Genomic DNA, 27,697 nt, shown 5'->3' on the forward strand with positions numbered 1-27,697 from the left:
AACAGCACATCTTGAAACCCCGGTCTGCTTTGAAATCTTTGCCTGGGAGAGACCTTGTTGATGCAGGTTAACTACCTTGTGCCTTGCTGTTGTGCTCAATCTTGCCATGACATGAAACTGTCTTTCACAACCACACCTTGGGAGCAATGTTTGGCTGTTCCTCACCCAATTTTACGCCTCCTGTTTCTGTGTCAATTCATGACTGGGTTTCAACCTAGTGTGACATTGATCATTAGCACCTGTTTGGTATAATTGGTTGATCATGGTCATACCTGACTATAATCCTACAACATCCCTGACTTTGTGCAAGTGTACCTATGAGTTTGAAGGCAAAAGGTAGTAACACCAAATATTGTTTTGATTTAGATTTTTCTTTTGTTCGCTCACTTTGCATTTTGAAAATTGACAAAAATAAACAATCATATTTCTGAAAGCATTCTTTGTTTACAGCATTTTTTCACACCTGCCTACAACTTTTGCACAGTACTCTATCTTATCTAATCTATCATTTATCTATCTATCTTATCTATCTTATCTAATCTATCATCTATCTATCTAATCATCTATCTAGGCAGCAGGTGTCTGTTTTGTTTCATTTCTCATTTCATTTATAAATTAAGAATAATCTTATTTATTTTTTATTATTTATATCTATCCAGTTGGTGTCTATATTTCATTTAATTTCTTATTTTATTTATAATTTATAATAATCTGATATCTATCTATCTTTATCTAGGCAGCAGGTGTCTTCGTTTTTTTTTCATTTCTCATTTTATTTGTAATTTAGAATAATCTTATTTTTTATTATTTATATCTATCCAGTTGGTGTCTATATTTCATTTAATTTCTTATTTTATGTATAATTTATAATAATCTGATATCTATCTTTATCTAGGCAGCAGGTGTCTTCGTTTTTTTTTTCATTTCTCATTTTATTTGTAATTTAGAATAATCGTATTTATTTTTTATTATTTATATCTATCCAGCAGGTGTCTATATTTAATTTAATTTCTTATTTTATTGGTACTTTATAATAATCTATCTATCTATCATCTATCTATCTATCTATCTATCATCTATCTATCTATCATCTATCTATCTATCTATCTATCTATCTATCTATCTATCTATCTATCATTATCTAGGCAGCGGGTGTCTACGTTTTGTTTCATTTCTCATTTTATTTGTAATTTATAATGCATTTATTTATTTAGCCACCCAGGCGGCTCAGTCTGAGCGGCTCATCTGAGGTAAAGCACCTTTGGCGGGAACCGCCGCTCTTCCCTCGCGCCCAACCGACCGGGGGGGGGGGGGAGGGGAGGGGGAGGGGTTTCCCGCCAGGGGCTTCCGCGCGCCCCCACCCCACGCCCCTCCCATGCTCCACCCCCTGAGGGCGTGGCGTGCGCCTCTCTCCGCCCCCGCCGCCCCGCACCCCACCCACCGGCGAGGAGCAGAAGCGGCGGCGGCGGCGGCATCGGCGGCTCCTTGCGGGGCGGCAGGAGCAGCGCGGCGGTCGCCTTTCCTGCCGCCATGGCCGGAAACAGCGGAGGCCGTTGCATCGTGGTGAGGCCCTCGTGGAGGGGGGGGCGCCCTGGCAGCGTTGCCTGGCAACAGGGCGCGCGGAAGGGGCGGGGGGGATCTTTCCGTTGGTGGGGGGGGAAGAGAAAGATACCCACCCTCCACGCCTGGGGAGGCCTTTTGGCCGGGAGGGAGGAGGCCAAAAGCCCCCGGCGAAGGGTCTCTGGGCATGTCTAGAGCGCCTCCGGATCAACTCCACCCAGGGGGCCTCCATTCATTGCTGTTTTGCCACCCCCCCTCCAAAAGACCCTGCCCACCCTCTTGGCCTGGGGGGGGGGGGCGGGATGGTCAGTAGAAAGCAGGAGAGGGGCATCTTTTTGGGGGAGGGAGGGCGCCAAGGCCTGCAAAGGTGCCCTCTGTGCCCAGGCAGACCCTTCCAGTGGGGGGAGGGCATCCCTTGCGGGGGGGGGAAGAGAAACCCCTTGGGGGGGAGGAGACCCCTGGGGGGGGTTTCTTCAGGGCTGACAGGGCAGAGAGGGGACCTTATCAGACCTCTTATCAGGCTCTGGTCCCCCCCCCCTTTGCCAGCTGCAGGAAGAAGCAGCCAGGGTGGGAGGGAGGGAGGGCGAGGTGGGCTCTGCCCCACCCCAGAGAGCTTCTTAGGAAGGTTTTTTCCCTTCCCTGAAGCCAGGAGAAGTGTTTCCAATCACCACCACCAACCTCTGTCGGTGTGTCCTTTTAAAGGCCTCAACCGGTGGGGGGTGGGTGCCACCCAGATGCCCAGCAAGGCCGTCATCCCCATCCCATCCACCCTCGTCCCCTGCCACCACTCCGAGAGCAAAGGGAAATTCAAAAAGTTTTTTTGCATGCCTGGCAGCCTGAGCATTAGAGAGAGAGAGAGAGAGATCCCTGCGCAAAAGATCCTCTTCCCCAGAATCCTGGAAAGCAGCTGGCTGGCGTGTGTGTGTGTGTGTGTGTGTGTGTGTGTGTGTGTGTTGGGTCGGATCCTCCCTGGCAAACAGGCAGGGGCAGCCTCTACCGCCTCCATTCATCAGACACGTGCTGAGATGAGCGATTTCCTGCTCCGGGCTTAAGAGAAGATACCTGGCTCTGCTTTGGGGGGGAAACCCTTCCATCCTTCCTGGAAAATGGCCTGGGGGCTTGGGTGAGGAAGCCGAAGGTCCTAAACCTTCAGGAGTTAGGAAAGGCAGACTGGAGGATCCCCTCGGTCATCATAAACCCCCACCCCACCCCCAATAAGGCAGCAACTTTTAAAAAGAAATACAGGAGCTCCCTTTAACATCTTGGACATTGGTGCTTCCTCATCGGTCAGTGGGGTCTTCCTCTCTGAAGTTCTGTTTTGATTTTATTCCTTTGTGTTTTTTTTTTAAAACTGGCGGGGTGGGGGAGATGCTCTTACAGGAAGTATTGGCGCTGCTCGAACAGAATTGATAAGGAGAGAAAAATATCAGCTATAACAAGGTGGAGGTTTGTTTGCTTTTAAAGTCATCCTGTGTCTTTTGCGCCCTAGCAGGTAGGTTAATGGTTAGTTAGGAGAAGACCTTTATCGTTACCAGACTCTCTGCTTTTATTTTATTTTTTTGAAAAGTTTTTTAATTTCTATTTTCACATACCATATTTTTCAGAGTATAAGACGCACCTAGATTTTGGGGAGGAAAACAAGGGAAAATATCTGGTTCTGCCTCCTGGCAACTTGCCTCCTTGCAACAAACAGCAAACAGTACAATATACACTGTTTGTAGTGTTACATTTCAGTCTATACTTGTAGAGATGCTGTTAAAATTGATGTGCTTTCTGGAAGTATAGCTCTTCTCTGCTATTTAAAAGAAGATACAGTAGCACTGGACCTCTTCCGATCATGCATTTATTTAAAAAAACCTTTTTCATTTTGTTAAGTTGTCTAGAACAATAATCAAGCAGTCTTTAAAAAATAAGTCTAATTATTTGAACATTCTATAGGCATTTATAGTTGTTGACTTACCTCCTTGCAGCAAACAGCCTGATTAGCACAAGAAAAAAAATCTGCCTCCCAGCAATTAGCCAGGTGGAGCAAACAGCAGGTTTCACTTTCTCCCGATCATCAGCTGTTTCAGGCTGCAGGGATTGCTATGGCCTATTGAAGCCCCCCTTTGCTGCAAAGAGGTCAATTGCTGGGCGGCAGAGACCAAGGGGTGGGGGCCGGTGGGTGGGGCTACATTCAGTGTATAAGACGCACCCAAATTTTCACCCTCTTTTAGGGGGGAAAAGGTGCATCTTAAACTCCGAAAATACAGTAAGTGATCACAAGTATACCATTACATCTTAACAAACACTATTATGTATTCTACAATATTCTATCAATTCCTCTCACCATCTACCCACAATAACTCTCATTGGCTCTTCTGCTTTCCATACACCATATTATACCCTATTCCACAATGGCACTACCTCCTCTCTCCTCCTCCCTACCTCCTTCCTTCCCTCTACCATCCCTCTCTTCTCTACTTCCCCTTCCTCCCTCTTTCCACTCCTTCTCTTTCTCCTATTCTATTCCTCACCTCTTCTTCCCTCTCTCCTGTCCTCTCTCTTCCCCTCAGACTCTCTGCTTTTATGATGAGAGAAGAGAGGAGATGATGTTCCTGTGTGATATATCTGATTTTCCCTTCCATTAAATCTGTAGATGTGACCTAGAGCTTTGAACTTGGGGGGAGGGGGAGAATCTCTCCCCTATCAAAGCATCACAAGTAGAATTCTGTAAACTTCCAAGCTGGTTTTTATTAGTTTATTGTTTTCATGTTCCTTTTTTTTTAACCGAAGATAAGAGCACATGACTGTGGAAAAGACAATCAATTGATCTTGAAAGATACTAATAACGAAAGAAGATGTGTTGTAAAAGTTCATAAAACCCCAGAGTAATTGGAATTTTACTGCTTAATCATGGCAGTATCTAAAATGCTTTTTGAACTCCTCTGCGTTCAGACCTGCTTTTTAGCCAATCTGCCTGAGCCTGCCTTGCAGTCATCAAAGGGAGGAAATGCTCCCGCTTTCTTGCTCAAAAGTACTGATTTCCTTCTGTAGCCTAGCTGGATGTCTGCATCTGCAGAAGATTTCTCCAGAGATGTTGACTGCAAAGAGTTCCTTCTCTAGTTATGCATTGGTGCTCAGGTGACATATCGGCACACAGAATATTGGATAAGAAAACCAGGTGTGTTAGCCTCATCGTTGATACAGGGAGCTCTTCCAGCTTATGTTTTGCATAAACTGATATATAGCTCTAATATAGCTGTGCTTGCTTGGGTTTAAAAGTAAAAGTATTTCTTTTAATGGCATCCAAGTGTCTTGGTTTTAATACGTTAGAATTGCATTTTGTCCAGTACTGTTTGATACACTAAATCAGGGGTATCCAAACTTGGGAACTTTTAAGACTCGTGGACTTCAATTCCCAGAATTCCCCAGCCAGCCATGCTGGCTGGGGAATTCTGGGAATTGAAGTCCACGAGTCTTAAAAGTTCCCAAGTTTGGACACCCCTGGACAAAATCATGGCTTGGAATGTTACAAATAATTAACATTTGCTAAAAGGTTTTGAATAGGCCCTGGCTTCTTTGCAAAAGATCTTCACACACCGGAATCCCCAAGATGGACTCTTTGCAAACTCACTTATCTCTTTCAATAAAACGTGGATCACGGACCACAATGCTACTCTGTCTTGTGGGATGCAGCTTTGCTTGGGGACTCTGCAGGCCAGATGTTGTCTGCACTCTGAAACACGCTTTGAGCGCCAACGCAGATCCTCGCAGATCGTAATGATGAGCAGAGTCCAGCCGTTGCGCTTTTTTTCCCCTGCGGGATGTTGAGTTCCAGGTTAAGTAAAAGGGGCTGGCAGTGCCACGGGTAGAAATGGCTACTTGGGTGGCAGGGCCAGAAAATACCTGGATGTCCTTTTCTGAATTGTTCCGTAGAAGAGGGAAGGTGTGGCAGCGAGAAAGGTGAGCCGGTTTTTAAACTTTAGCCTGTGGAAGCTTGCCAGCCTGCATTTTAATTCCATGTGCGCCAAGCTGCTTTTGCATCAAGGGCTTCTTTTTTTTTTTATGAAGTCAGAAATTGCAGCCTGCCCAGCTCTCCACTTTCTCTGCTGACCATCCCCTGCATTCTTTCTCAGCAGGATTTTTTATTTTTCTAAAACGATACTTGCCCTTCACATGAGTGAAGAAAACCTGAATTGCCCAGACGGCCTGCAGCTGCAAATCCGCTGCCCCTTTGTCTCAAAGAATCAAATCATTCTGCAAAGGGGCAAATACCACAACCCTGAGATTTTAGCCCCCCCCACAAAATGCCAACCACGCAACCCCCACGTCACGGATTCAGGGCGGGGAGAAAACCCAGAGACCCTGGCTTCTGTTGTGGCTGCTCTCTGCAGAGACGCATCGTGCGTTACCTCTGACCACGCCCTGTTTTTTCCCCCTCCACACCTTTTAGATTGGAGACGACGAACAAGGCTACGACCTGGATTTGTTCTGCATTCCCAAACATTACGCGGATGATTTGGAAAAAGTCTACATTCCTCATGGACTCATCATGGACAGGTTGGTCTGACTTGCAGAGTCTGTTCTGAAATGCAGGTTTCCCTGCAAGATACAGCCGGCCTGCGACCCCAACAGAAGCCAGCATTCATGTTGCTAAGCGGAGACCGTTGTTAAGAGAGTTCTGCCCCATTTTTACGAGCTATTTTTTGCCAAGTGGATCGCTGCAGTTGTCAAGTGAGGGACATTGCTGTTAAGTGAATGGCTTCCCCGTTAACTTTGCTCGTGAGAAGGTCGCAAAACGAGGATCACGTGACGCCCTCCCCAACTTAGGGGTTGCTGTGACCGTCATAAATCCCAGTCGGTTGCTTAGCATCCAAGTTTTGATTACGTGACCATGGGAGGGTCGTAAGTGTGGAAAATGGTCATTTTTTCAACGGTGCCGTTCTAACGTTGAAGGGCCACTTAGCGACTGTTGTAAGTCAAAGTCTACCTGTACAAGCTTGCTTTCAGGAACTTCCCCTGATGAAGAGTTCACTCCTCTGCAACCAAAGCTGTGTATAAATGTAGTCAAGGGACGTAAGCAGGAGGCCCCATCCGCCAAGGACGCCATGCCCTGAAACGAAGATGGGACTTGCTAGGTGCAGCTTGTGACATTTTTACCAGATCTGTGATAATGGAAAAAAGGCCGGCCGTTCATCAGCTGCTACGCCACAAATGGCAAGCATTAGACATTTAGAAATGTCCCCAGTATTAATCTTTGGTTTTATCCCTACGAAGCAGATGCCTAGCAATCTGGACAAATATAAAACAGCTTCTGCAGCTGCCTAATCATTTTTTCTTCACATAAATAATGTGTGTAGATAGATAGATAGATGATAGATAGATGATAGATGATAGATAGATAGATGATAGATAGATAGATAGATAGATAGATAGATAGATAGATAGATAGATAGATAGATAGATGATAGATAGATGATAGATAGATGATAGATAGATAGATAGATAGATAGATGATAGATAGATGATAGATAGATGATAGATAGATAGATGATAGATAGATAGATGATAGATTGATAGATAGATAGATAGATAGATAGATAGATAGATAGATATAGATAGATGATAGATAGATAGATGAGAGAGAGAGAGAGAGAAATAATAAATAAGGTTATTATAAATTATAAATAAAATGAGAAATAAAATGTAGACACTGGCTGCCTAGATAGATAGATAGATAGATAGATACATACATACATACATACATACATACATACATACATTAGATAGAGACAGATATAAAGATATGTGTATATAGATATAGATATAAACATACATAAACACATAAAACAAGGGTGTCCTATCTTGGACCACTTTATTAAGATTCGTAGACTTCAACTCCAGAATTCTGGGGAATTCTGGGAGTTGAAGTCCACAAGTGGCCAAGGTTTGACACCCACCCCCCACCCCCGATGTAGGATGTAAACGAAGTCGGTGTACAACGTAACATGCATAGCAAGCTTCCCTGCAGTACTCTCCTTTTTTAGCATACCTCGAAGGCCTGGCTCTCCAACCTGAAAACGTTTTGCTACTTTGCTTTCGAATTCCTGGACAGGCCCCTCTTGCACCCCCCACCCCCCTCTGCCCCCGGGTAATCGGGCCGTTGCAGAACTGGATTCTGTTTCCTTTCCCAAAATCTCGCTGCCTGATCCCTTCCGAAGGTTGTGCAGCCGCTTTCTGGAGGCTGAGATTTGCTTTGGCACGAGCTCCCTAGATGTTCTAAGGCTGTTTGGCAGCCCCATGATTCGATTAACCTTGGCAAGTGAGAAAAAGCAGGGATGTCATTGAGCAACACGGTCAACAGTCATATTCACTATCAGATGGGAGTTTTTTTTTTTAAAAAGCGGTGTTTGTTTTATCTTGCCACCTTTGTTTCCTAAAAGTGGGTTGAAACCACTGGATTTTAGCTGGGTGCGAACACGCAGTGTCTCTGCCCTTACAACAGTTTATTTAGCAATCTTCTGAAGCTACAACAGCACTGGAAAGAGTGACTTATGGCTGTTTTCATATTTATGACTGTTGGAGCCTCCCTGTTATCTGGTGATCAAAATGCAGGCACTCACATTTATGACGGTCACAGGGTCACGTGGTTCCCCTCCCCCTCTGGCGACCCGCCTGACAAGCAAAGTCAACGAGGAAGTCAGATTCACTTTAACAACCGTGTTGCTAAATTAACTGCAGCGATACAAGGGAAGTTGTAAAATGGGGCAGAACTCACTTTAACGACTGTTTCCGTTAGCAACAGAAATTTTGAGTTCAAGAACTGTCTGTACACCACCCCGAGTCCCTACGGGGAGAGGGGGCGGTCTATAAATTCAATAAACCTTAAACCTTAATCGTGGTCCTCAGCGGAGGAGTACTTGCAGTAAATCTCATTTTTCTTCTTTCTTTCTTTTCTTTTCTTTTCTTTTCCCCCTAGGACGGAGAGGTTAGCCCGGGAAATTATGAAAGCCATGGGGGGCCACCACATTGTGGCTCTCTGTGTCCTAAAGGGAGGCTACAAATTTTTTGCCGATTTACTGGATTATATTAAAGCCCTGAATCGGAACAGCGACAAGTCCATTCCGATGACCGTAGACTTCATCCGCCTGAAGAGCTACTGCGTAAGTCGGTCTGTTGGAGCTTTTTGAATTCGCGGTTTATTGTCCGCTAGAATTTGGAGCTTGCAAGAATTCTCCTAGAATACTCAGGTCTTTCCTTGGTGGCAAAACCCTTCCTGAAACGGGAGGGAAAAACAGGCAGTAATTTTGAAAACAATGTAGGCTCCTTCTCTCTCCTTCAAATCTTACTGTGATCATGCAGTCCAATCATGGAGGAACAGTGATTGGGTTTGTTTTTTGCTTCAAAGCAAACCAGGGGGAGCCTCTCGGGTTGGGGTGAGAAACGACCTCAACAGAAGGATAAAGACCGTGCCTCTCTGTGGGCAGGGTGTGCACATTTCCCTGGGCATAAACCCAGGGTGAAATCCTGCAAGTTCAGGCCAGTTCGCCCGAATTGGTATTAAAAAAATGCTTAACAAGGTTAAAAAAAAATGTTCCAACCATCAGCTGTGCTGTGCGATGATAGGGACTTTTTAAAAATGTTTTTTTTAGCATTTTAGTTTTTGCTCCCAGGAGGCTTCCCTGAGGCCTGCTAGGCCAAAAACTGGGAGGGGAGGGGGTGCTGTGAAAGAAAGAGAGAGAAAGGAGGGAGGGGAAGAGAGAGAGAGGGAGAGGAGGGAGGGAAGGAGGACCACAAAGCTTGCATTAGATGCAGCTGCAGAGGATACCTTGAAAGAGCACAGCAATCCAGGGCTGGAAGGAACCTGTAGGTCATCTAGTCCAACCCCCTGCTCCAGCAGGACAGTGTTAAAGTGAGTTTCCGTATTTTGACACACACACCCGTCACATAACTACACAACCACCCCCACCCAGTCACATGACCACCTCCATCAAGCCACACCCACAGACCCGGTAGGATTTTTTTTTTAGATTTCACCCCTGCATAAACCCCCATCTAAAGGAGTGGGGCTTTACCTTGGACTATAGGTGCATTAAGCCTTGCAAGATTAGGCAAGAGGAAAAAAACCTTGTTTGCAGGATGCATCACAGCTAAGAAAACATGACTTTTCCTTTTGCTATGAGGGGGATGAAGCCACAGGCTTGCTAATGTTTAAAAAGTTTCCATTTCAAAAAGGGCTGCGGTGGAGGTGTTTTTTTTTTCCTCTTTCCTTTCCTGGAGGTTTCCGTAGTATTAATAACAGCTTTTACTTCTTCTTTTTTTCCTTCTTCTTTTTCCTGGCTAAACTTAGAATGACCAGTCAACCGGCGATATCAAAGTAATTGGCGGGGATGACTTATCAACCTTGACTGGGAAGGTATGTCGCAAAAGAAGAACATGGATACGGGGGCCTCGTTCATCAGCAAAATGTACTTAAAATGAAATGCAATTAAAGGTGTGAAAGCATTTCATTAAAAAAAAAAAAAAACGTTACGTGCAAAAACATTGCCAAAAGTTTCCCTTGCAATTCTGGCTTTGTCAGAAAGCTTTGCTAGCCAGTCATGTGAATCCTTTCTGCCCCAGCAAACTCTGCAGTTGCGAGGATGCAGTGTACACATTTTTATAGACTCAGAAATGGTGCTCTTGTCCCTTTAGGGAAGGGAGATGAAACCAGAAAAATTAAATCCATGCACTCTTCCACGCAAGGGGGTACCCATGTTGGCCCACATCACTGTTGTTTGAACACCAGATCCTGGGATCAAAAAGAAACAGACATTATTACTTTGAGTGGATTTTCCCAAAGGCTTCCAGATGTCTCAAGTGATCCCTTTTCTAAGTTCAGCCATAGAGTTCCTGATTTAAAACGCTGGTCTCTAGATGTGTGTTCAAAAACATTTGTTAGTTTTGGCCAAGAGAAAGTAGTTAAACCACTTCACAAGTGCTAACTAAAAGCATTTAGGATGTGCCTCCTAAGGCATTTAATTCAGTGGCTTTCCTAGTTTTAATTGTTGCTGCTTTGTGGTTAGACGTTTACGTTTGAACTTAATTGTTTAAAGTCCCAAAGAATGTACTAATAAGCTCTTAATAATTTTTATATTTTAAACACCAGGTACAATTTGTAGCCATTTTCTCCTGGCCTTTTTTACAGATGGGGCATTTACCTATAATTACGTGGTAGTTAATTAGTTTTTAAAAATGAAAAATAGAAGTTGGAGTTAAAAACTGAACTAAAGTCACTGATGGCGTTCTGTCTCTTCTTTTTCAGAATGTCTTGATTGTAGAAGTAAGTACTTCAGTTGGCAGTTACTACCTTTATGTATGTTTTGGGGCCTATTGTATGTATGTTTTGGGGGTGAGGGACACCATTCCTCATCCCCGTTGATTTATTAACTCTTTGTGACCAAATGCACATTAATAATTCACGTCAAAGTTTACTTGCCTTTGTAAAAGGCAAGTAAAGACACTTGATCAAGTTTTAATCATGTATTTTAAGCTCCGAAGCTATCTCCTTTATAGATATATTCCCTTTTATTATTATTTTTCTAGGTGTAATGTGTCCCAGTGCAGCATTCATTTTATTCTGGCCAGTCACTCATCCGAACTAGATATCCTTTGCTGTAATTTTCCTCCAGAACAAGCTGGTGTGTGATCCCTTCGTTTGTTTCCTCCACAGGATATCATCGACACTGGGAAGACCATGCAGACTCTCCTGTCCTTGCTCCAGCAGTACAATCCAAAGATGGTCAAAGTAGCAAGGTCAGAGCTTACCCTTCACTGCGTCCATGTCACTTTTGAAAGCCCTACCGTCCGTCCACCCCCCTCCAGCATGACAGAACAAACAGTGATCCCACTTTCAGTTAATGTTATGGCCCACCAGAGGCCAGTGGAGCTGCCAGCAGATTCGGACAGTGAGGAGGTTGGGGAGGAAACTGGGCCAGTCCTGGAGTCTGGGGAAGGCTCTGATGAGGGCTCTGTGTTGGAAGCAGAGACGGGGGCCAGAGCCATCTGACAGTTATCAGCTGCCTTCGGAGTCAGACATCAGTGGGGCGGAAGAACAGCTGGAGCCTGTTCCCAGTGTGCGCATACGCAGTTTCCAGACGAAGGGAACAGCTTAAGAATAGGGGTCAGCTTGGGAGTAAGGCGGCAGATGGACGATGAATGGCCCCTCCCAGAGGAAATAAAACAGGGTCTGACAGCCCATGAGTAGAAGCTGTTTTTAAACCTCTTTGTCCAGCTGGCTGTACTTCGGTGTCTTCTGCCCAATGATAAAAGTGAAGAGAGGCACTGGCCAGGGTGTGAATCATCCCTAAGCATCTTCCTCACTCTGCTGGCCTGGAGGTGTCTTCCAGTGGTGTTAGGGGGCAACCAGTGGTTTCTTGTACCGAATTAATAAGGTGCCCCTAAGAATGCCAGCTGCTTTGCCCCCCACCTCTCCCCACGCGAAGGGTGATTGGAGGAAACCTTGTTTAGGAGCTGCATGGACCCGGGCAGGAGGCCATGCACGGAGAGGGTCCATTTCCCAATCTGGCTGCCTTGCCAGAGACGCATATGTTGCCTTGTGGCTTTCCCCGTGGAGCCAGCGAGCTGCTCAGCCTTTTAAGGATGTTTGATCCTCTGCACTTCACAAGAAAAGTGAACCTGCTGATCCGAACCAGAGATGGCACAGTTGAGAAAGCTGCTCACTGCCGGTTTCGGTTGCCCATAGCAAGCTGCTCTGACCTTCAACCAAGCATGCAGCACTGATACCAGGCAAGCAGTCACTGAACCGGCTTCTGTACAGCAGAGATAACACACACACACACACACACACACACAGAGCCACACTCTTACTTGTGAGGCTTGTGGAAAATAAAATGCACCAGGCGGTGCTTGTGGGCCACTTAGCCTTTCCTGCTGCTCGCTCTAGTTCGCAGCAAGGCAGAGGCTGGTGTGGGGAGGAAGTGGGGCAGTGTTTCCCCTTTCTCGACCTGCCCTGCTTAAGGAGGCAGAAGTGGCCCTTTGGTTCTTTGCCCGAGCCAAGAAACAGCCTTTGCGTACACCTAAAAGATGGAGAATTTCATCAGAAGGCTCTTGGTTGGCTGTTTTGTTTTTTGCTGCACCTGTGAGGAAGAAACAGAACGTAAAGCAGAGCTCAAGAGGTGTCCAACCTTGGCAAAGTTGTGGATTGCCTGTAACTTTTGCTCCTATCGGTTACATGAGTTGACTTTGGTTTGGCTTATTTATTTATTTATTTTTGACAGCCTGTTGGTGAAAAGGACACCCCGAAGCGTAGGATACCGGCCTGATTGTAAGTGACTCTTGTGTAAGCATCGTGTAATCTGGAGTGTAATCTTAGAGAGGCCCAGGTATTAAGGGAAGGCCATTGAAACCAGGAATCAGCGGGCTGAAACTGGTCAGCAGAGAGAGGCTCCTGTGGCAGAAGACGGAGCTGGATTACAAGAACAGTTTTTCTGTCCCTTGAAAAATCCAGTTGTTGGCTGTGTGTTTGTGGGCAAAACTAAGCCAAAGCAGCTAACAGGGTAAGCCAGTGCTCAGTCCCCTTCTGTTTAAGAGAGATTTAGAATTTCAGCTTAACAACATTGGGGTCAAGCATGATTTTGCAGCATGTACATCACTCTAATTTTGGGGAGCTCTTCCAACTTCCTCCTCTCTTCTTTTTACTCACAACGGAACTTCGAGTACCATTAGGAAAATGCACCTGTTTAACTTACCGGCTTATAACAGACCTGGTTTGATTTTGATTTTTAAAAAAGAGCCCATGCTGCAGCCCTCTTAACGAACTGCTCCCTTAATATTATTAATATTATTAACACGGTTGTCCCAAATCCTGCCTAGGTCTCACTTTCTGCTTTATTGTGGTTCTTTTTCAGTTGTTGGTTTTGAAGTGCCGGACAAGTTTGTGGTTGGATATGCTCTAGATTATAACGAATACTTCAGAGATTTGAATGTAAGTTATTAACACAGATCATCTTGGTTTTTTTTTTTTTTAAAAAAGAAACAGTTTCAAGACTGCCTTTACTCTGTTTCTTTTAGCGACGGGAAGGGGGTCAAAAGGAAACAGCTGGAAGGGATATTTTTTTCTTGAGGAAACAAGGGTGGGAGCATCCAGAGTCCTGTGGCAACTCACAGAGCCTTCAAGCCACTTTTTTCCAGTCTGATTCCCATCAGTTTGGTATGGAGCAAACGGACAAAGTTTGTAGAAAACAGGAGGCAGCTTTTGGGCAAAGAGACTGTCAGAATTCAAAGACTATACAGGTAGTCCCAGACTTAAAAGCAGAATTTGGACTAGGATTTCTTTCGGTAAACAAGGTTAAGCAAGTGGCAGCCACGTTTACGACCTTTTAGCCATGGTTAAATCATTACAGTTGTTAAGTGAAGCGTACAGTCGTTAAGCAAATCCAGCTTCCCCCATTGATTTTGCTTGCCAGAAGCAGGCTGGGAAGGTTGCACTGGAGATTACGTGTCTCTGGGATGCTGCAGCCCGCCCAGGGCCCAAATTTTGATTGCGTGACCCGTGAGAATGCTACAACCGTTGTAAGTGTGAGGACCGTTCCTTTCAGTGCTGTTGTGACTTCAAGGCCGCTAAATGATATGGTTGTAAATGGAGGGCCACCTATTAAACAGGGAACAGCAGGGAGTTTATTTTGAACAAGGCAGCCCTGTAATGTCCCTGGGGAGGGGGGGGTTGTTTGCGAGAATCAGCAAAAGCTCCGTCGTCTTGTTGAGCTGGCGCAGTGGTGAGAGGGCAGTACTGCAGGCGACTTCTGCTGACTGCCGGCTGCCTGCAGTTTGGCAGTTTGAATCTCACCAGGCTCAAGATGGTCATAAGCCTTCCGTCCTTCCAAGGTGGGTCAAAGGAGGACCCAGATTGCTGGATGCAAGAAGCTGACTCTGCAAACCGCTTAGAGACGGCTGTAAAAGCACTGTAAAGTGGTATATAAGTCTAAGTGCTACTGCTATGTTCCTCCTCCGAATCCAGAAGTTTGGCTTCAACCTACCAGAATCCCCAGCATGATCTTCTAACCGGTGCAGTTTACTACATCTGGAGTGAGCTCCACTGGGGAAGAAATGATTTGTTGAACTCCCAATTCCCAGCAGTCCCAGCCAGCAGGACGTTTGCTGAAAGCGGCTTGTCTTTGACGGTTGGGATGACCACTTCCAAAGATTCTGAGCAGAAATTCTATGTGCTATTGCCCTTCCTTCTTCCCTTCCTTCCTCCCTCCCTCCCTCCCTCCCCGGTGGTTAGAATGCAGTATTGCAGAATAATTCTGCCCACTGCCAGCAGTTCGATCCTGAATGGCTCAAGGTTGACTCAACCTTCCATCCTTTTGAGGTGGGTAAAATGAGGACCCAGATTGTTGAGGGGGCAAGAGGCTGACTCTCTAAACCGCTTTGAAAGGGTTGTAAAAGCACTGTGAAGCAGTCTATAAGTCCTAAGTGCTATTTGCTATTATGAATTTGGAAGCCTCTTCCTCCTTCTCTTTCAGCACATCTGCGTGATCAGCGAGACGGGGAAAGAGAAATACAAGGCGTGACCCCGGCCGGTTTCACCCAACAGCAGCGAGACCGTGAAGCTGACCTCCAGTCCCTCTCTGCCTTTCGGCCCAAACACCAGCTTTGGATTGTGGAGTGATTCCCTCGCACTCTCTCTCTCTCTCTCTCTCCCTCGTCATAATCGCTTGCTATAACTTATTGCATGTTCAGCATGGGAAACTCATCTTGTTCATTTGCATTTGGGAAGCCAAAAGGAAGTTTCCGCTTTCCCCTTTTTTAAAATTTGCACTATGCATCTTCTCCTCCTCCTCCTCCTCGCCCCTCCCTTAAGAAAAACAAATTTCTCCCCCCCCCTCTTTCTCTCCCACCCACCCACCCCTTTTAAAAAAACCTCATTGGTTCATGAAATAGTTATAAGTACTGTAAATGTATAAGGCATTTTAAGACGGGAAATCTATATTAGTAATATTTTTTTAAAAAACAAGTAATTTAAGTTTTATATTGTAATGGAATGTAATTGAGATTTTTGGGGAGGGGGGGGTGATAACCGGGTCGCTGCTCCAGGGGGTGGGTGCAGGGAAAGAGGCGCACGGAGCACCTTTGGACGGTTTTGGTGTCCTTGAAAGGAGCATTGATGCTCAGCTGCTTCTTGGAGTTGCTTTAGTTGCCCCTTGCAGAGTTAAAGAAAATAGTTTATTTGGGTCTGGGGGGAAAAATGCAACAACGTCAACAAAAGTTCAGGATTTGAGGGCACCGTTGCCCGCTGGCGTCCTTTGGCTAAAGGAAAAGCTGCTTCCACCCAGCCGGCAACACACAAGTTCCCCACACAAGCTTGTGTCATTCTCCCTCCATCCTCTGAGTTGCATTGACTTTCGCATCCCACCCATCGTCTTTGTATTGTGTGTCAGTGGAAAAAACAAACCATGATTGTAACGCTGACCCTCTGAGGTGCACAAAGTGGATGTACTTTAAAAATAAAAGCTGTTTCTTCAAAAAGGCTGCCCAGGCAGTTCTGAGCTGGCTCCATTGTATACTTAAAGCAATCCCTTTTCTTCTTTTTTTCTTTGGCCTCAGTTTCCCCACCCTCATCCCAGGGCAATGATTTCAGGGACGAATTCGGGCCTGTTTGGGCAGTCAAGCAATGATTGGCCCTGTTGGGGAAACGCTCTTGGCTCTGGAAAGTCAAGGGGCAATTCCTCTACTCCAGGGGTGTCAAACTCGATTTCAGGGAGGGCCGCATCAGGATTGTGTTTGATCATGGGCGCCTGTGGTGGCCCGAGGGCTCTGCTAGTGAAAACGGAGCTCGGGAGGACTGTGCGTGGTCCTTGGCCATTTCCAGGGCGGCCCATGGGCCAAATCTAAGGACCCCGTGGGCTGGATCCGGCCCAAGGGCCTGAGTTTAACACCCCTGCTGTAGAAACCCATGTTTCAGACCGAGGAGCTCTCATGTTCTTCATAGTTGTTAGTCCCTAAGTTGTGTCTCACTCTTCACAACCCCATAGACCGCAGCCTGCCAAAAAAAAGACCCTCCTCCAATATCCCAGTGTTTGTCCAAATTCATGTTCATTGCATCCATGACACTCTAGCCCAGGAGTCAGTAACCTGTGGCTCTTCCATCCCTCTGCTGCGGCTCCCTGTTGCCGGTCGGCTCCACAATTGATAGGGCTTTCGGTTAGGGCAGGTGGAGGAAAAAGGACGCCACGCTAGGAGGCGGCTCTATGGTGGGGGAACTGGATATCTGGTCAGCTCCAGAATTGAACCAGGGGCTTCTGGGTAGGACCTTTATGGCTCTTTGAGTGTTTTAAGGTTGCCGACCCCTGCTCTAGCCTCTGCTGTCCCCCCTTCTCCTTTTAGTCGTCAATCTTTCCCAACATCAGGGTCTTTTCCAGCGAGTCCCCTCTTCCCATGGCTTCCCAGTTCATCCCTGCGTGTGTTTCGGGGTCTTTTACACTGGGAGTCTTGTCATGAGACTGTCTAATTCTGATGCCCCTAAAAAATTACAAGTGCCTAAAAATTTTAGGTGCCATTTTTGTCCTTCAAGGTTTCCATTGTTTTCTTTTGCCCCAGTTCAGGATGGTGGTTTTAAAATAAGTTTTAAGCGTTTTCATTTTCTCCGCTACTGGCTGCAGGAGGGTGACCTCTGCTGTTCCTTGGGCTGGAGCACATTTGCTGCAAGAGAAGCACATTAAAATGTGGCTCACTCACCAGGGAAGCCAAGCGGACATTGGCATGGAGCTGCCACTGAGAAGAGTCAGAGTCATCGATCGATGCCCTGGCACACCCACACAGGCGACCCGTTGGTGCATTTTGCCCTGCGCCTGGAAGTGGGGAATGCTTGCACTTGTGTTAAATCAGTGGGGTTACTTTGGGGCCTAATGTGACACGTGGCTTAGTGGCACCTATGGGGCAGGCCCACGATTTGCTTCTCAAACCAAGCTTAAGAAATCACTGCAGGATCAGGTTTGTTTTGTTTAAAACAGACTTTATTGATTGAATGAATCTCAAGCGTTGGTACAACATAACAAATGAGGACAAATAGCTTCACACTTCATGCCAAGAAAAAAGAAACTTAGCCACTTACTGGGTGACCGAATCCTGCCTTTGCATTATAGGTGGAAAAAAGTGGACCTCCTACATATTAGGTGGTTCCACGTTTTACAATTCGTGACAGCATCTATTCGTCAGTGCCAGTTTCGTATTCCTAATGACTGTTTCATGCCACTGTTGGTAGGATTAGACAGAAAATAGGGGCAGAATCTGCCCCTTTCTCAAACGCTCTGATGCTGAAATTCTACTTTGCCGCGGGGGGGGGGGGTGATGGATCCCGCAGAGCCATCCGGATCGTCTGTAGAGATTCTCCATCATCCCAAGTCGTGATTGTCCTAAAGGTGCATTTTCAGGAGGCAATACAATAGCCGAGTTGGAAGGGACCTTGGAGGTCTTCTAGTCCAACCCCCTGCCTAGGCAGGAAACCCTATACCGTTTCAGACAAATGGCCATCCAACATCTTAAAGACAACTGGACTTTAGTTTCTCTTTTGAAGACGTTTCGCTTCTCGTCCAAGAAGCTTCTTCAGCTTTGACAGGATAGTATAGTTCCATTCCCCACCTTCCTGTCAGAGCTGAAGAAGCTTCTTGGATTAGAAGCGAAATGTCTTCAAAAGGAAGAAAACAAAGTCCAATTGCCTCCTGAAAAAGCACCTCTTGTCTTTGGCCAGTTAGACACCTAACTCACCTTGGCAGGTGAGGTCTTTTGGTTTGTGTTAAAGGCAGAACAGGAAAATGGGAATCCGTTTACACCGCTTCTCAGGGTTTCCCCAGATCTCCAGCCCGGCGGAATGGGCTCCCTTCCCCGAAGCTCCTGCCCGGCTAGCGGGCGAAAGAGCTCTCCCCGTCCCTCTTCCTCCCTCTCTCCCGACACCCCAAAGGGAAGAGACGGAGGGGAGGAACCGGGGATTCCCAAGCACGCGGGGCAAACGGCGTCGCCCTCCAGGCATTTTTTGGGGGGGAGCTTGGCGAGCCCTGTCTGATTTTTTAGGGGGGCGGAGAGGGAAACAGCCTCCTCCCCAATTGTCACTGCGGTTCTACCTGGCTTTTCCGCCAGGAAGGGCACGTCGCGCCCCTTCCCACCACCGCCTAGCGAGCCCCCTGCGAGGTAGGCCTGGAGGGGCACGCCCAAGCCCCCCACCCCCATTTGAAGCGGCGTGGGAAGGCGAGACTCGCTGCCCTCCGACGAGGCTTGTTCTGGGCTCCCCCGCCGGCAGGCAGACAAGCGCAAGGCCGGCGAAACCGCGACTTCTTTCGCAAACTCAGCGGCGGGCAGGCGAACCGCGCCCTCGGGGAGGGGAGACCTCGTCCCGGGTGCTGGCTCCCTCTGTCCTGCTGATCCCCGGAGGGCGCGCGGAGGGTTGCAAGCGAGAGCGGGATGCCCGGTCTGGCGGAGGCCAGGGTGGGGCCGCCTCGACGCCGCGCGCCTCCTGTCTCTCCCTGGGACTGAGCGACTGGCGGGGCGAACGAAAAGACGCGCAACGTCGAAACAGGCGCTTCCCAGGAGCCCCGGCAGAAGCGGCCGATAGACCGACGCTTCTCCTCCGCGGGGGGAGCGCAGCTGAGCGCCCAGCCTCATGGGCCCCAAGGTACCACCCGGAAAGCGCCCCCAGCCCCCCACGGCAAGCCTTGGAAACTCGAGGCGCGGCTTCGTTTTCCTTTATTTTATTGGAGTGGCCCCGAAATGGCTGGAAAGCCCGCGAGTGCGCCTCAAACACCCTTCATCCCGCCCGGCTTCCTGGCTTTCACGTCGGGCAAAATCCTAGCCGGGGCCGCCAGTTTGAAAAGACTCCTGGACCTTCGCCTCTCTCGGTGGGAGAGATCTAGACTGAATCCCAGAGGTGGAAGGGACCTTGGAGGTCTTCTAGTCTAACCCCCTGTTCGGGCAGGAGACCCTCTGCTGCTTCTTTCAGCCCCGTGATTTCAGGCCAGACCTCGTCCGAAGGGCTTGGACGCGGCTGGGGAGAGCGGACGAAAGCGAAGCCTCGCCGCCCCCAGAAGGGCCCGGCCACGTGGAAGCGAAAGAGCCGTCCGCGCTCCACTGGAGCCCAGCAAGCGAGACAGGGCCGGCAGCCCCCCGTTCCCCAAGGGAGTAACCAGAGGTCCGCTTCCCTCTCCCGGCCTGGTGAGTTTTGCAAACCGACCTAGCCAGCTCTGTCAACCGCTGGAGCCCCGACGGGAGGGCTGGGGCCGGCCGACAAGCCTTCGGGCCGCTCGGGCCGCTCCTCAGCCCCCTCCCGGATTTCTCTCCAGAGGATGCGCTCTCAGCTGTCTGAGCTCTGCATCCCTCGGCTCGCTTTTGTGCCGCGCGCGGCCCCGGCCCCCGTTCTTCACCAATTCTCTCCCGGGGAAAAGCGCTTTGCGCTTCCGAAGCCATCGGGGGCTCCAAGCCTCCTTCCTAGCCGTGGGGGAACCCTGGGTGGGATAAAGCCACTGCAGGTTTTCCCGTCCTCCGAAGGATTCCCTAGAAAACAGGCGGCGGCGCCAGCGTTTTCATCTTGGATCTCCCGATTGTACGAGACGCCGTTTAAGTATAGGAGGAATCCGGCGGTCGTTTTCAAACTAAACCCGTTTTATTAAAAACTCGTTTTTCTCAAGTCTGAAAAGATACCACGCGATTTCCGATTGGTTTTTCTGCCTCTTCAAATCGTAGTCTAATTTCTCCTCCCTTCGGTCTTTTTTTAGAGGAAATTCTGAGGAAGAAGCTAAATTCACACACCAGGATAAGCAAAAAATGAGGCTTTGCCTCTTAAAATGTTGCACCGATTCGTTAGAATAAATCAATCTTGGTTCAGCTTGTCCTGCAAACCTAGGCAAACGGTGGCTTATTCCATAAACAAGGGTTAGGCCAGGGGTGTCCAAACTTGGGAACTTTAAGACTTGTGGACTTCAACTCCCAGAATTCTGGGAGTTGAAGTCCACAAGTCTTAAAGTTCCCAAGTTTGGACACCCCTGGGTTAGGCAATATGCAAAGTGAGCTTTCCCCTTCCCTCCTTCAGTTTTAAAGACAAATTCAGCGGTCAATCAAAGACAGACAGTAGCATCCAATGATCTCACCTCCGACATGGCACAATCACACAAGGGTTGGTTCACACCAGATATTTAATACAAATATTCGTTTTATAAAATGTTCTTGCACCAAGAAGACCCAAAATAACTTTGACTAGAAAATCTTGTCATCATTTTTTCTCCCTAAACTTTGGAGGAATTAACTCAAAATCATCACATCAAAGCCAGTATATGATTTATACGCCATCAGTTAGTATATAAACCCACCCAATTATGCTTTATCAAAAAAGTTGTTAATTAAATAAGCCATTGCTTCACATGGTACAGGAATCCAGTCAGCTAAATTGCAGAGTTGATGCTTCTATCATTTTCCTGATACCTACAAGAAACATCCAGTTGGCTTCTTCCACCGAGGATTCAGGGACAGATTCCCACCCTTGCTGATTACAAGAGGCCACAACACTTAGTAGTAGTTGGACAATACGATATTCATAGACTACTACATATACTGCTATATTCATAGACTCTCTTTCTGCACTCAGAAGTTTAAAGTTTGCTTATTTGTGGGGTCCTTGGGAGCTCTCTGAGCGTAGTTTTTTTCCCCTTGCAGACACTCCATTACGCAACTAGGGAAGAAGATCACTGCTACAAGGAAGTGGGGTTATATTGCTATAATAAAAGACAGCCAATCCCACTCCCTTCTAGCACTGAAGATGTTATCTAGTTAGGTAATTAAACATCTGCAAGCAAACAACCAAGCTGAGAGACCACCAAGGACCCTACAGTTCAACCCTACAAATATATTCTCATTTGTCTCCCTAAATTCTCTAACAGGAGTGTTAGATTTTTGAGTACAAGCAAGACAAAAAAACAACAACCCTGTTTATCAGCAGAAGACTTTAGCTCAGGCTATGCTGCCCTTGTTTCAACCTTGTGGAGGGAGAATGTTTTATTCTCAAATATGGCAAGAGGGATATTGGTTTATTTGGGGAGAATCACAACTCCCACCCTAAAACTCTCACTCAGCAGACAACGAACAAAGCTCTTTGCATCACTTTAGGCCCAGTTTCCCGTAGCAAGTGCCAGCTTCACTGCAGCAGCAAAGCAATACTGGAGACCATCCTAAACTCCAGTATTTACGTGCTGCTAAAGCATAGCAGACAGATCTTTCTGTTTTCTGCAGCCCCCCTGGGAGTAACAGAGGGCTGTTCCGTTGCCCGAGCCCTGCAAGATGCCGGTGAAATTTAAAAAAAAATGATCATAGACAGGGGATTTTGGAAGACAATTCAGACTGAAATCTTGTCTCTTTTGACTTGGGGGGGGGGGTAGCTTTCATGAATTTAAAGCTGTGCTTTCAAAAGGAAACGTGTTGCTCTGCTAGCAGCATGCAACCCAGAGCTTGCCCTAAAGAGGGAGTCGAGCTATTCTCCAAAGCACCTGATGGCAGGACAAGAAGCAATGGGTGGAAACTAATCAAGGAGAGAAGCAACCTAGAACTAAGGAGAAATTTCCTGACAATGAGAACAATTAATTAGTAAACGACTTGCCTCCAGAAGTTGTAAATGCTCCAACACTGGAGGTTTTTAAGAAGCGGTTGGACAATCCTTTGTCTGAAGTGGTGTGGGGTTTCCTGCCTAAGCAGGGGGTTGGACTAGAAGACCTCCAAGGTCCCTTCCAATTCTGTTATTCTATTCTGTTCAGAGCTTAGTTCTGCTGGGAATAAAAATGCTGAGGAAGGATGCTAGCCACTTATAAATGCCCTTAGAGCAGAGGTATCCAACCTTGGCAACTGTTAAGACTACCTGTGGACTACAACTCCCAGAATTATTCCCCAGCCAGCTGGTCTTAAAAGTTCCCGAGGTTGGACCACCCCTCCCCCTTCAAAGGCAGCATGGCCTCAATTTTGTCTTTGCAATTCCATCTCATTCCCAATATTGTGGATTCAGGCGGAGGCACCAGACCCTCGCAGTTTGGGTGATGCTGAAATCATCTCCCATATTTCTTTCATTTTTGAGGTGGGAAAGGAAAAGGATAGTTATAAGGCGGATGCTTCAAGAACCCGCTCAAAGTATTCGTGCTGAAACATACCTGGCCAGGTAAGCTACGTTTGGGACGGTCTTGGCTTTCCTTTGGCTGATGATGGCTTCTCTTTCGACTGAATCCTTGAGGTCATGAGGCAGCCCAGAACGGTCTGTATCTTCTTTTCTCTACAAACCATGTCGTGCTGCTACGTCACCTCAAGGTTGGCCATTTGAGTGGGGGTCCCCAAGGAAGCCGAGTTGCAAAGCAATCCAAGAAGCAGAATGTCAGCAAGTGACGTTTCCCCCCCCCCCAACACTTCCAAATATACAGGGAGAAAGGGTTCAAAGTCGCAACGGAACAAGCTGCAGCCACAGAATGTCAATCAGTATCTCATAAAAGTGTTTGGAGAACGAATTTTTGGCTTCTGAGCAACTCAGGGAGAACTCAAAACTATGATTCCGTTGGTTGTATCAGATGGGAAACACACAGCCTGCATGGTTTTATGTAAGCTAAGGATTTTCCATGCCTGCCCCCCAAATTAATTGGTCTTCTCCAGGCCAGAATTCCTACATTCACTTCTAAAATGCACCTGTTCCAGCATTAGCCAGTGGTGCATTTCAAACAATGAATTTTATCCAGCGTAAATGTACAGGTAAAAACTCAGTGGGATAATTAAGCAATTTGAGAAACTGGTTTCCATCAACCTTTCATATTTATTTGGTATGCACTACAGTGACAGCTGTCAGTCACAGAAGCATTTATTGGTACGTTCTGATAAAAAGTTAGGCAACTATGGATTCTGTATTTTATTTCTCATGGACCAACACTTATATGTTGTAAGCATAGTTAGCAGTTTTCTTTCTTTAAATAAGTCCTGTGCACATTGTTAACTGCAGGACTTTATATAGCTGGAGGTCTGATCCCTCCAATTATTTAATTTACTTAATAATTCTTAGTTCATCTATGCGTTAAGAAATACAGCAACTTTTGCAGCCATGCCTGATCTAAAGCCTTCCAAGTACTTTGAGTTGGATTAAAATGCTCACAATTTCCTTTATTCATTTTAAATCACCCAACTTGTCCACACCTCATATAAATGCATTATAAACTTAGATATCCTTCCCTGTTCAGCAATTCCATGAACATGTTCTACAGGAGAGGCTTTTAAAACACATGACTGACTAAGAAGAAAGCGAAACTCATTTAAGGAGTTCAGGGTTCTATTTTGGCTTAAAGGAAAAAAAAACCCACACCAAATCCTTAGAAATGGAAAGAATTATATAAAATGCCAATAATATCACAACCAGGGACCAAGTTTGTAGCCTGTGAAACACACTGTAAGTATTCTTGACTACAATGAATTAATTTGTTTATCTAAATGGCGTCTTTGAAGCATCTTTACAACCACTGGAAAACGTCTCCTGTTTTCACTGCTTTACGGACAGGTATTCTTCAAGAAACGTTTGAATGGACTATATGCAACAGTTATAGGCTTTTTCTCCTGGGTGGAAATTTAGCAGAGAAATTCTGCCACAGCTTAGCAGGACTTAAGCCATGAAAGCTGAAGGAGATCAGATGGCACGTTCAGCTATGGCCCAAATGGGTACCACAACCCCCAGGTTCCTGTAACAGTTCCTGTTCACAGCAACTAATAGAAGGAACCAAAAAGTTCTTTTCTAGGGGTGCCTGTTGCTTTTGCTAAAAGCCTGAAATGCAGAGAGAAGACAAGTGGGGAACTTAAAAACCTCCCAGCCAATTCAGCCAGAAGCCGCCATTGGGAGGGGGTTGCTCTGAACCAACCTATGCGACTCTTTCAAACATCTGTTCGTTTTACTCACCTGTGTCAACTTACCTGCGACGAAGAAAAGCAATGCAAAGAGAACTCCTGGTAGAGATTTGCCTTCAGTTGCAACAGGAGCTAAAACATCAAACCCCACAAGCAAAGGTCTTACAAACGGTTTTAATGCGTATTTTAGATAAAAAGCCATGAATGCAAAAGCTCATGAACCTTTGAGCTGCGAGAGGAAGTTCCGAGCACTAACTTTTAGGTGGGGAAAACCCTCCTCCCCCAAATACTGGTTGCAGGGGGGAAAACCCCGTTCCCTCAGAAAGATGGAATCTGATCACTTCCATTCTTTGAAGGTCTTTTTGGTTTATTTTATTCTCCCATTCAGAAACAAGGATCCACTGGATCTAGGATCTGGAACCAAATCCCAGCCAGAGATGGACTTTCTTCTACAGCTCCATTAGAGTTCACGGAAGACATGAGAATCTATTATTTGGAATTTCGAAGCATGTAACCAGAGTTGTGGATTGCTAAGAAAGAGACATTGTCTCTTCATTTTGGCTACTACATTCAGAGCTAGAGAAGACTTCTTTGAGCAAGGAGGCGCAATGTTCTGGCTGGAGGACATTGCTAACAGCTTGTAGACTCGACTTCGACTGAAGCTGCAGTCATTAAATTGCAGGCTGACACATTCTTTTACCTCCACGGACAAAGTAATAAACTGGACAAAGTAATAAACCGGACAATGTTGGCCTTCCTCCCTTCCCCCTCCGTTAATCTAGCAAAGGGAAACAAAACATACCCAAAACTGTCTGCCCGGTGTCTTCCTCCTCCATCATGGAGCTTCAGCTAATGCACAGAACCTATGCCTGAAATTAAAAAGGAAACCCAAAAAAAGAGGTCAACTGAAGAATTGAAGGAAAGTCCCTTATGGAAAACAGAACAGGGTTAAAATCCAGATTATCTTCACTGTTATGAAACCCTTGGATCTTCAGCCAAGCAAGCAAGGATGAGCAACTTGGGGACAACTTGTTTTTCTCAAGATTGGTGGTTTTAAGGTGGTGGATATGAACTCCCAGAATTCTGGAAGTCCACCCACCTTAAAGCCAACAACACTTGAGAGACATTGATGTAGCAAAAGAGTCCACCATAACCGTCTAGAACGAAATTTGTCGCAAGCCCCGTTTCGCGAGTCACCAAGGACTTTCAAAGTTATCACATCCTACTCACATGCCCTCATCCAACCAACATTTTAATAACTCCCTTTGTAGCAGAGCGAAACTTGAGTTTTGAGAACTTTGTGGCTTGTCTGTGAGTTTATTTGCAACAAGCAAAGAGGGAGCAACATAGATAATAAATAAAGAGAAACCAACAGAGCCTGCATCTCATTTCAACACAGGTATGGATGATGGTTATAAAAAGATTCTTACTGGATTAAGTGACATTTGAGGGCAGATTCACAACAGTTGTGTTTCTAATCTTTGGAACCTATCCATATTTAAGAGACACAATGTGCACACCTACACACAGAAAACAGAAAGACACACACGTGAAGCCTGGTTTATTTAAATAGATTAAAGAATTAACCACAAGTCTACACTGTGTGCTAAACCACAAACATTATTTTCAAACTGCAGTGGCCTCCACAAAACTAAAAGCACATCAGGAGTTGGGGGTGATAGAAACTAAGCAAAATTGTTCCCAAGAGAAAACCTACTGAATTGTGTATGGGCACAACTGCTTCTGGAACTGAATTGTGCCCTAATTGTCTATTTCAGCATGAATTAAAAAAAATATTCATGGAGCATTTCATCTTTCCTATTTCTTTCCTGTAGAAAGAATGAACATTTTTACATCTCCATTAAAAGCCTAGCCTAAAACAATCCTATGTGAAAAGTGTGGAGTGAAATAAAAAAATATTAATTTTGAGTAGACTTACCCAAGTCACTCTCTTTTGGGAGGGGTGGGGGAAAGGTCTCTGCCTGACCTACAAGAATAAGAAAAATTTAGAAGCCAACACTCACCCCAGTGAAATTTTAAAACAATCTCCTTGCTATATTGTTTCAACATTGCTTAAGGCAAAATAGCACCTTTAAAAATAAACATAAACAGTATCACAATGTGTTTTCAACTAGCATCAGTTTAAACACTGAAACTAAACTTCTACAAATGATAGTTTCCAAAATACAGATTATTCTCCAAAATGCCACCTTCTTTTTTTAAATTCATCACCAACCACTGGGTCTAAAGCACACATACATCCCTTCCCCCCATTTTATCCTCTCATAAAAGATCACTTAGAAACAAACCAGGATTAACCTATTGATAAGCTGGTTTCCAAACTCTCCTCTTAGCCTAAACCTTCTCGTTGCACAGCTCTTAAATTTTTGCAAAGAGGAAGAATTCCCACTTCATGCAGGGAAGTTTTATTACTTCTTTTAAATGGAGCACAAGGGAAGGGAAGGCTCCATATACTGTATATTAGAATGCCAGTAAAAGTTTTCCCTCAAAAGTGCTGACAAAGAACAGTATTTTAAACTCCCTGGAGCTTTTCCGTCCGACCAGTGTCGCCTCCTCTAGATGTAAAGGCTGCATTGCAGACTTAAAAACCAAACTCTTAAAAACACCGTTTGCTCAAACCAAGGACGGCAGGGAAGTAGAAAATCGGACCAGAATCAACACCCATTTAAAAGGATCTGCAACAGATTAATTAATCTTTTTAAAGATCTGTCGCTCCCATTGCACATTTTTTCAGCAGAAACTTATGACTAAGGATTTCAAAAAGGCCGTTGATTTTTACCCCACCTGGCAACTACTGCAAAATTAGACAATTACAAATGCTAATTTTGAGGGTCTTTCCTGCCATAGTTACACAAGAGGGGGTATTTCCCCACCCCATTTGCACACTTTTGGTCTGCATTTTTTTTTAAAGGGATGCAGGGAGAAAAAAAATATTCCTCCCAACTCCTCAAAATTCTTCTAGCTGCTGCAGGCATATGATTAAAAGGGGACAACGTAATTTTTATCCCCAGCCATATTATATTCGTGCACTCAGCTAATTATGTAGAAGTTCCTCTGTCCTTTTATTTTGTACACTTCCTGTATAAAAATACCAGCAAAAAAAGGTGTAGCGAAATGCAAGAGTTGTATTGATTTTATGCATATTAAAAAATCCAAACTTTTAGAAAATGTGGACATTTTTAGATTAAATCTGGGATCTTGCAAATTTCCCACACACTACTTTTAAAAAATTGATTAT

At 45.8% G+C, this 27,697-nt stretch overlaps 2 protein-coding genes across 2 annotated transcripts in view; both read left to right on the forward strand.

Moving 5' to 3' along the window:
* The window catches only part of LOC309397665 (integrator complex subunit 6-like), a 322,886-nt gene that overhangs the window by 231,230 nt on the left and 63,959 nt on the right, over nt 1–27,697 (forward strand). The gene's annotated exons all lie outside the window — the stretch shown is intronic.
* HPRT1 (hypoxanthine phosphoribosyltransferase 1) lies at nt 1,399–16,071 on the forward strand. Its single transcript, XM_081963890.1, has 9 exons — nt 1,399–1,563; nt 5,996–6,102; nt 8,522–8,705; nt 9,893–9,958; nt 10,847–10,864; nt 11,255–11,337; nt 12,822–12,868; nt 13,452–13,528; nt 15,069–16,071. Exons 1-9 carry the CDS (start codon nt 1,531–1,533, stop codon nt 15,114–15,116), a joined length of 663 nt encoding a protein of 220 aa, XP_081820016.1. The 5' UTR covers nt 1,399–1,530; the 3' UTR covers nt 15,117–16,071.

Source organism: Natrix helvetica (genome assembly GCF_964273705.1).
Source record: "Natrix helvetica genome assembly, chromosome: 11".
Taxonomy (NCBI): Eukaryota; Metazoa; Chordata; class Lepidosauria; order Squamata; family Natricidae; genus Natrix; species Natrix helvetica.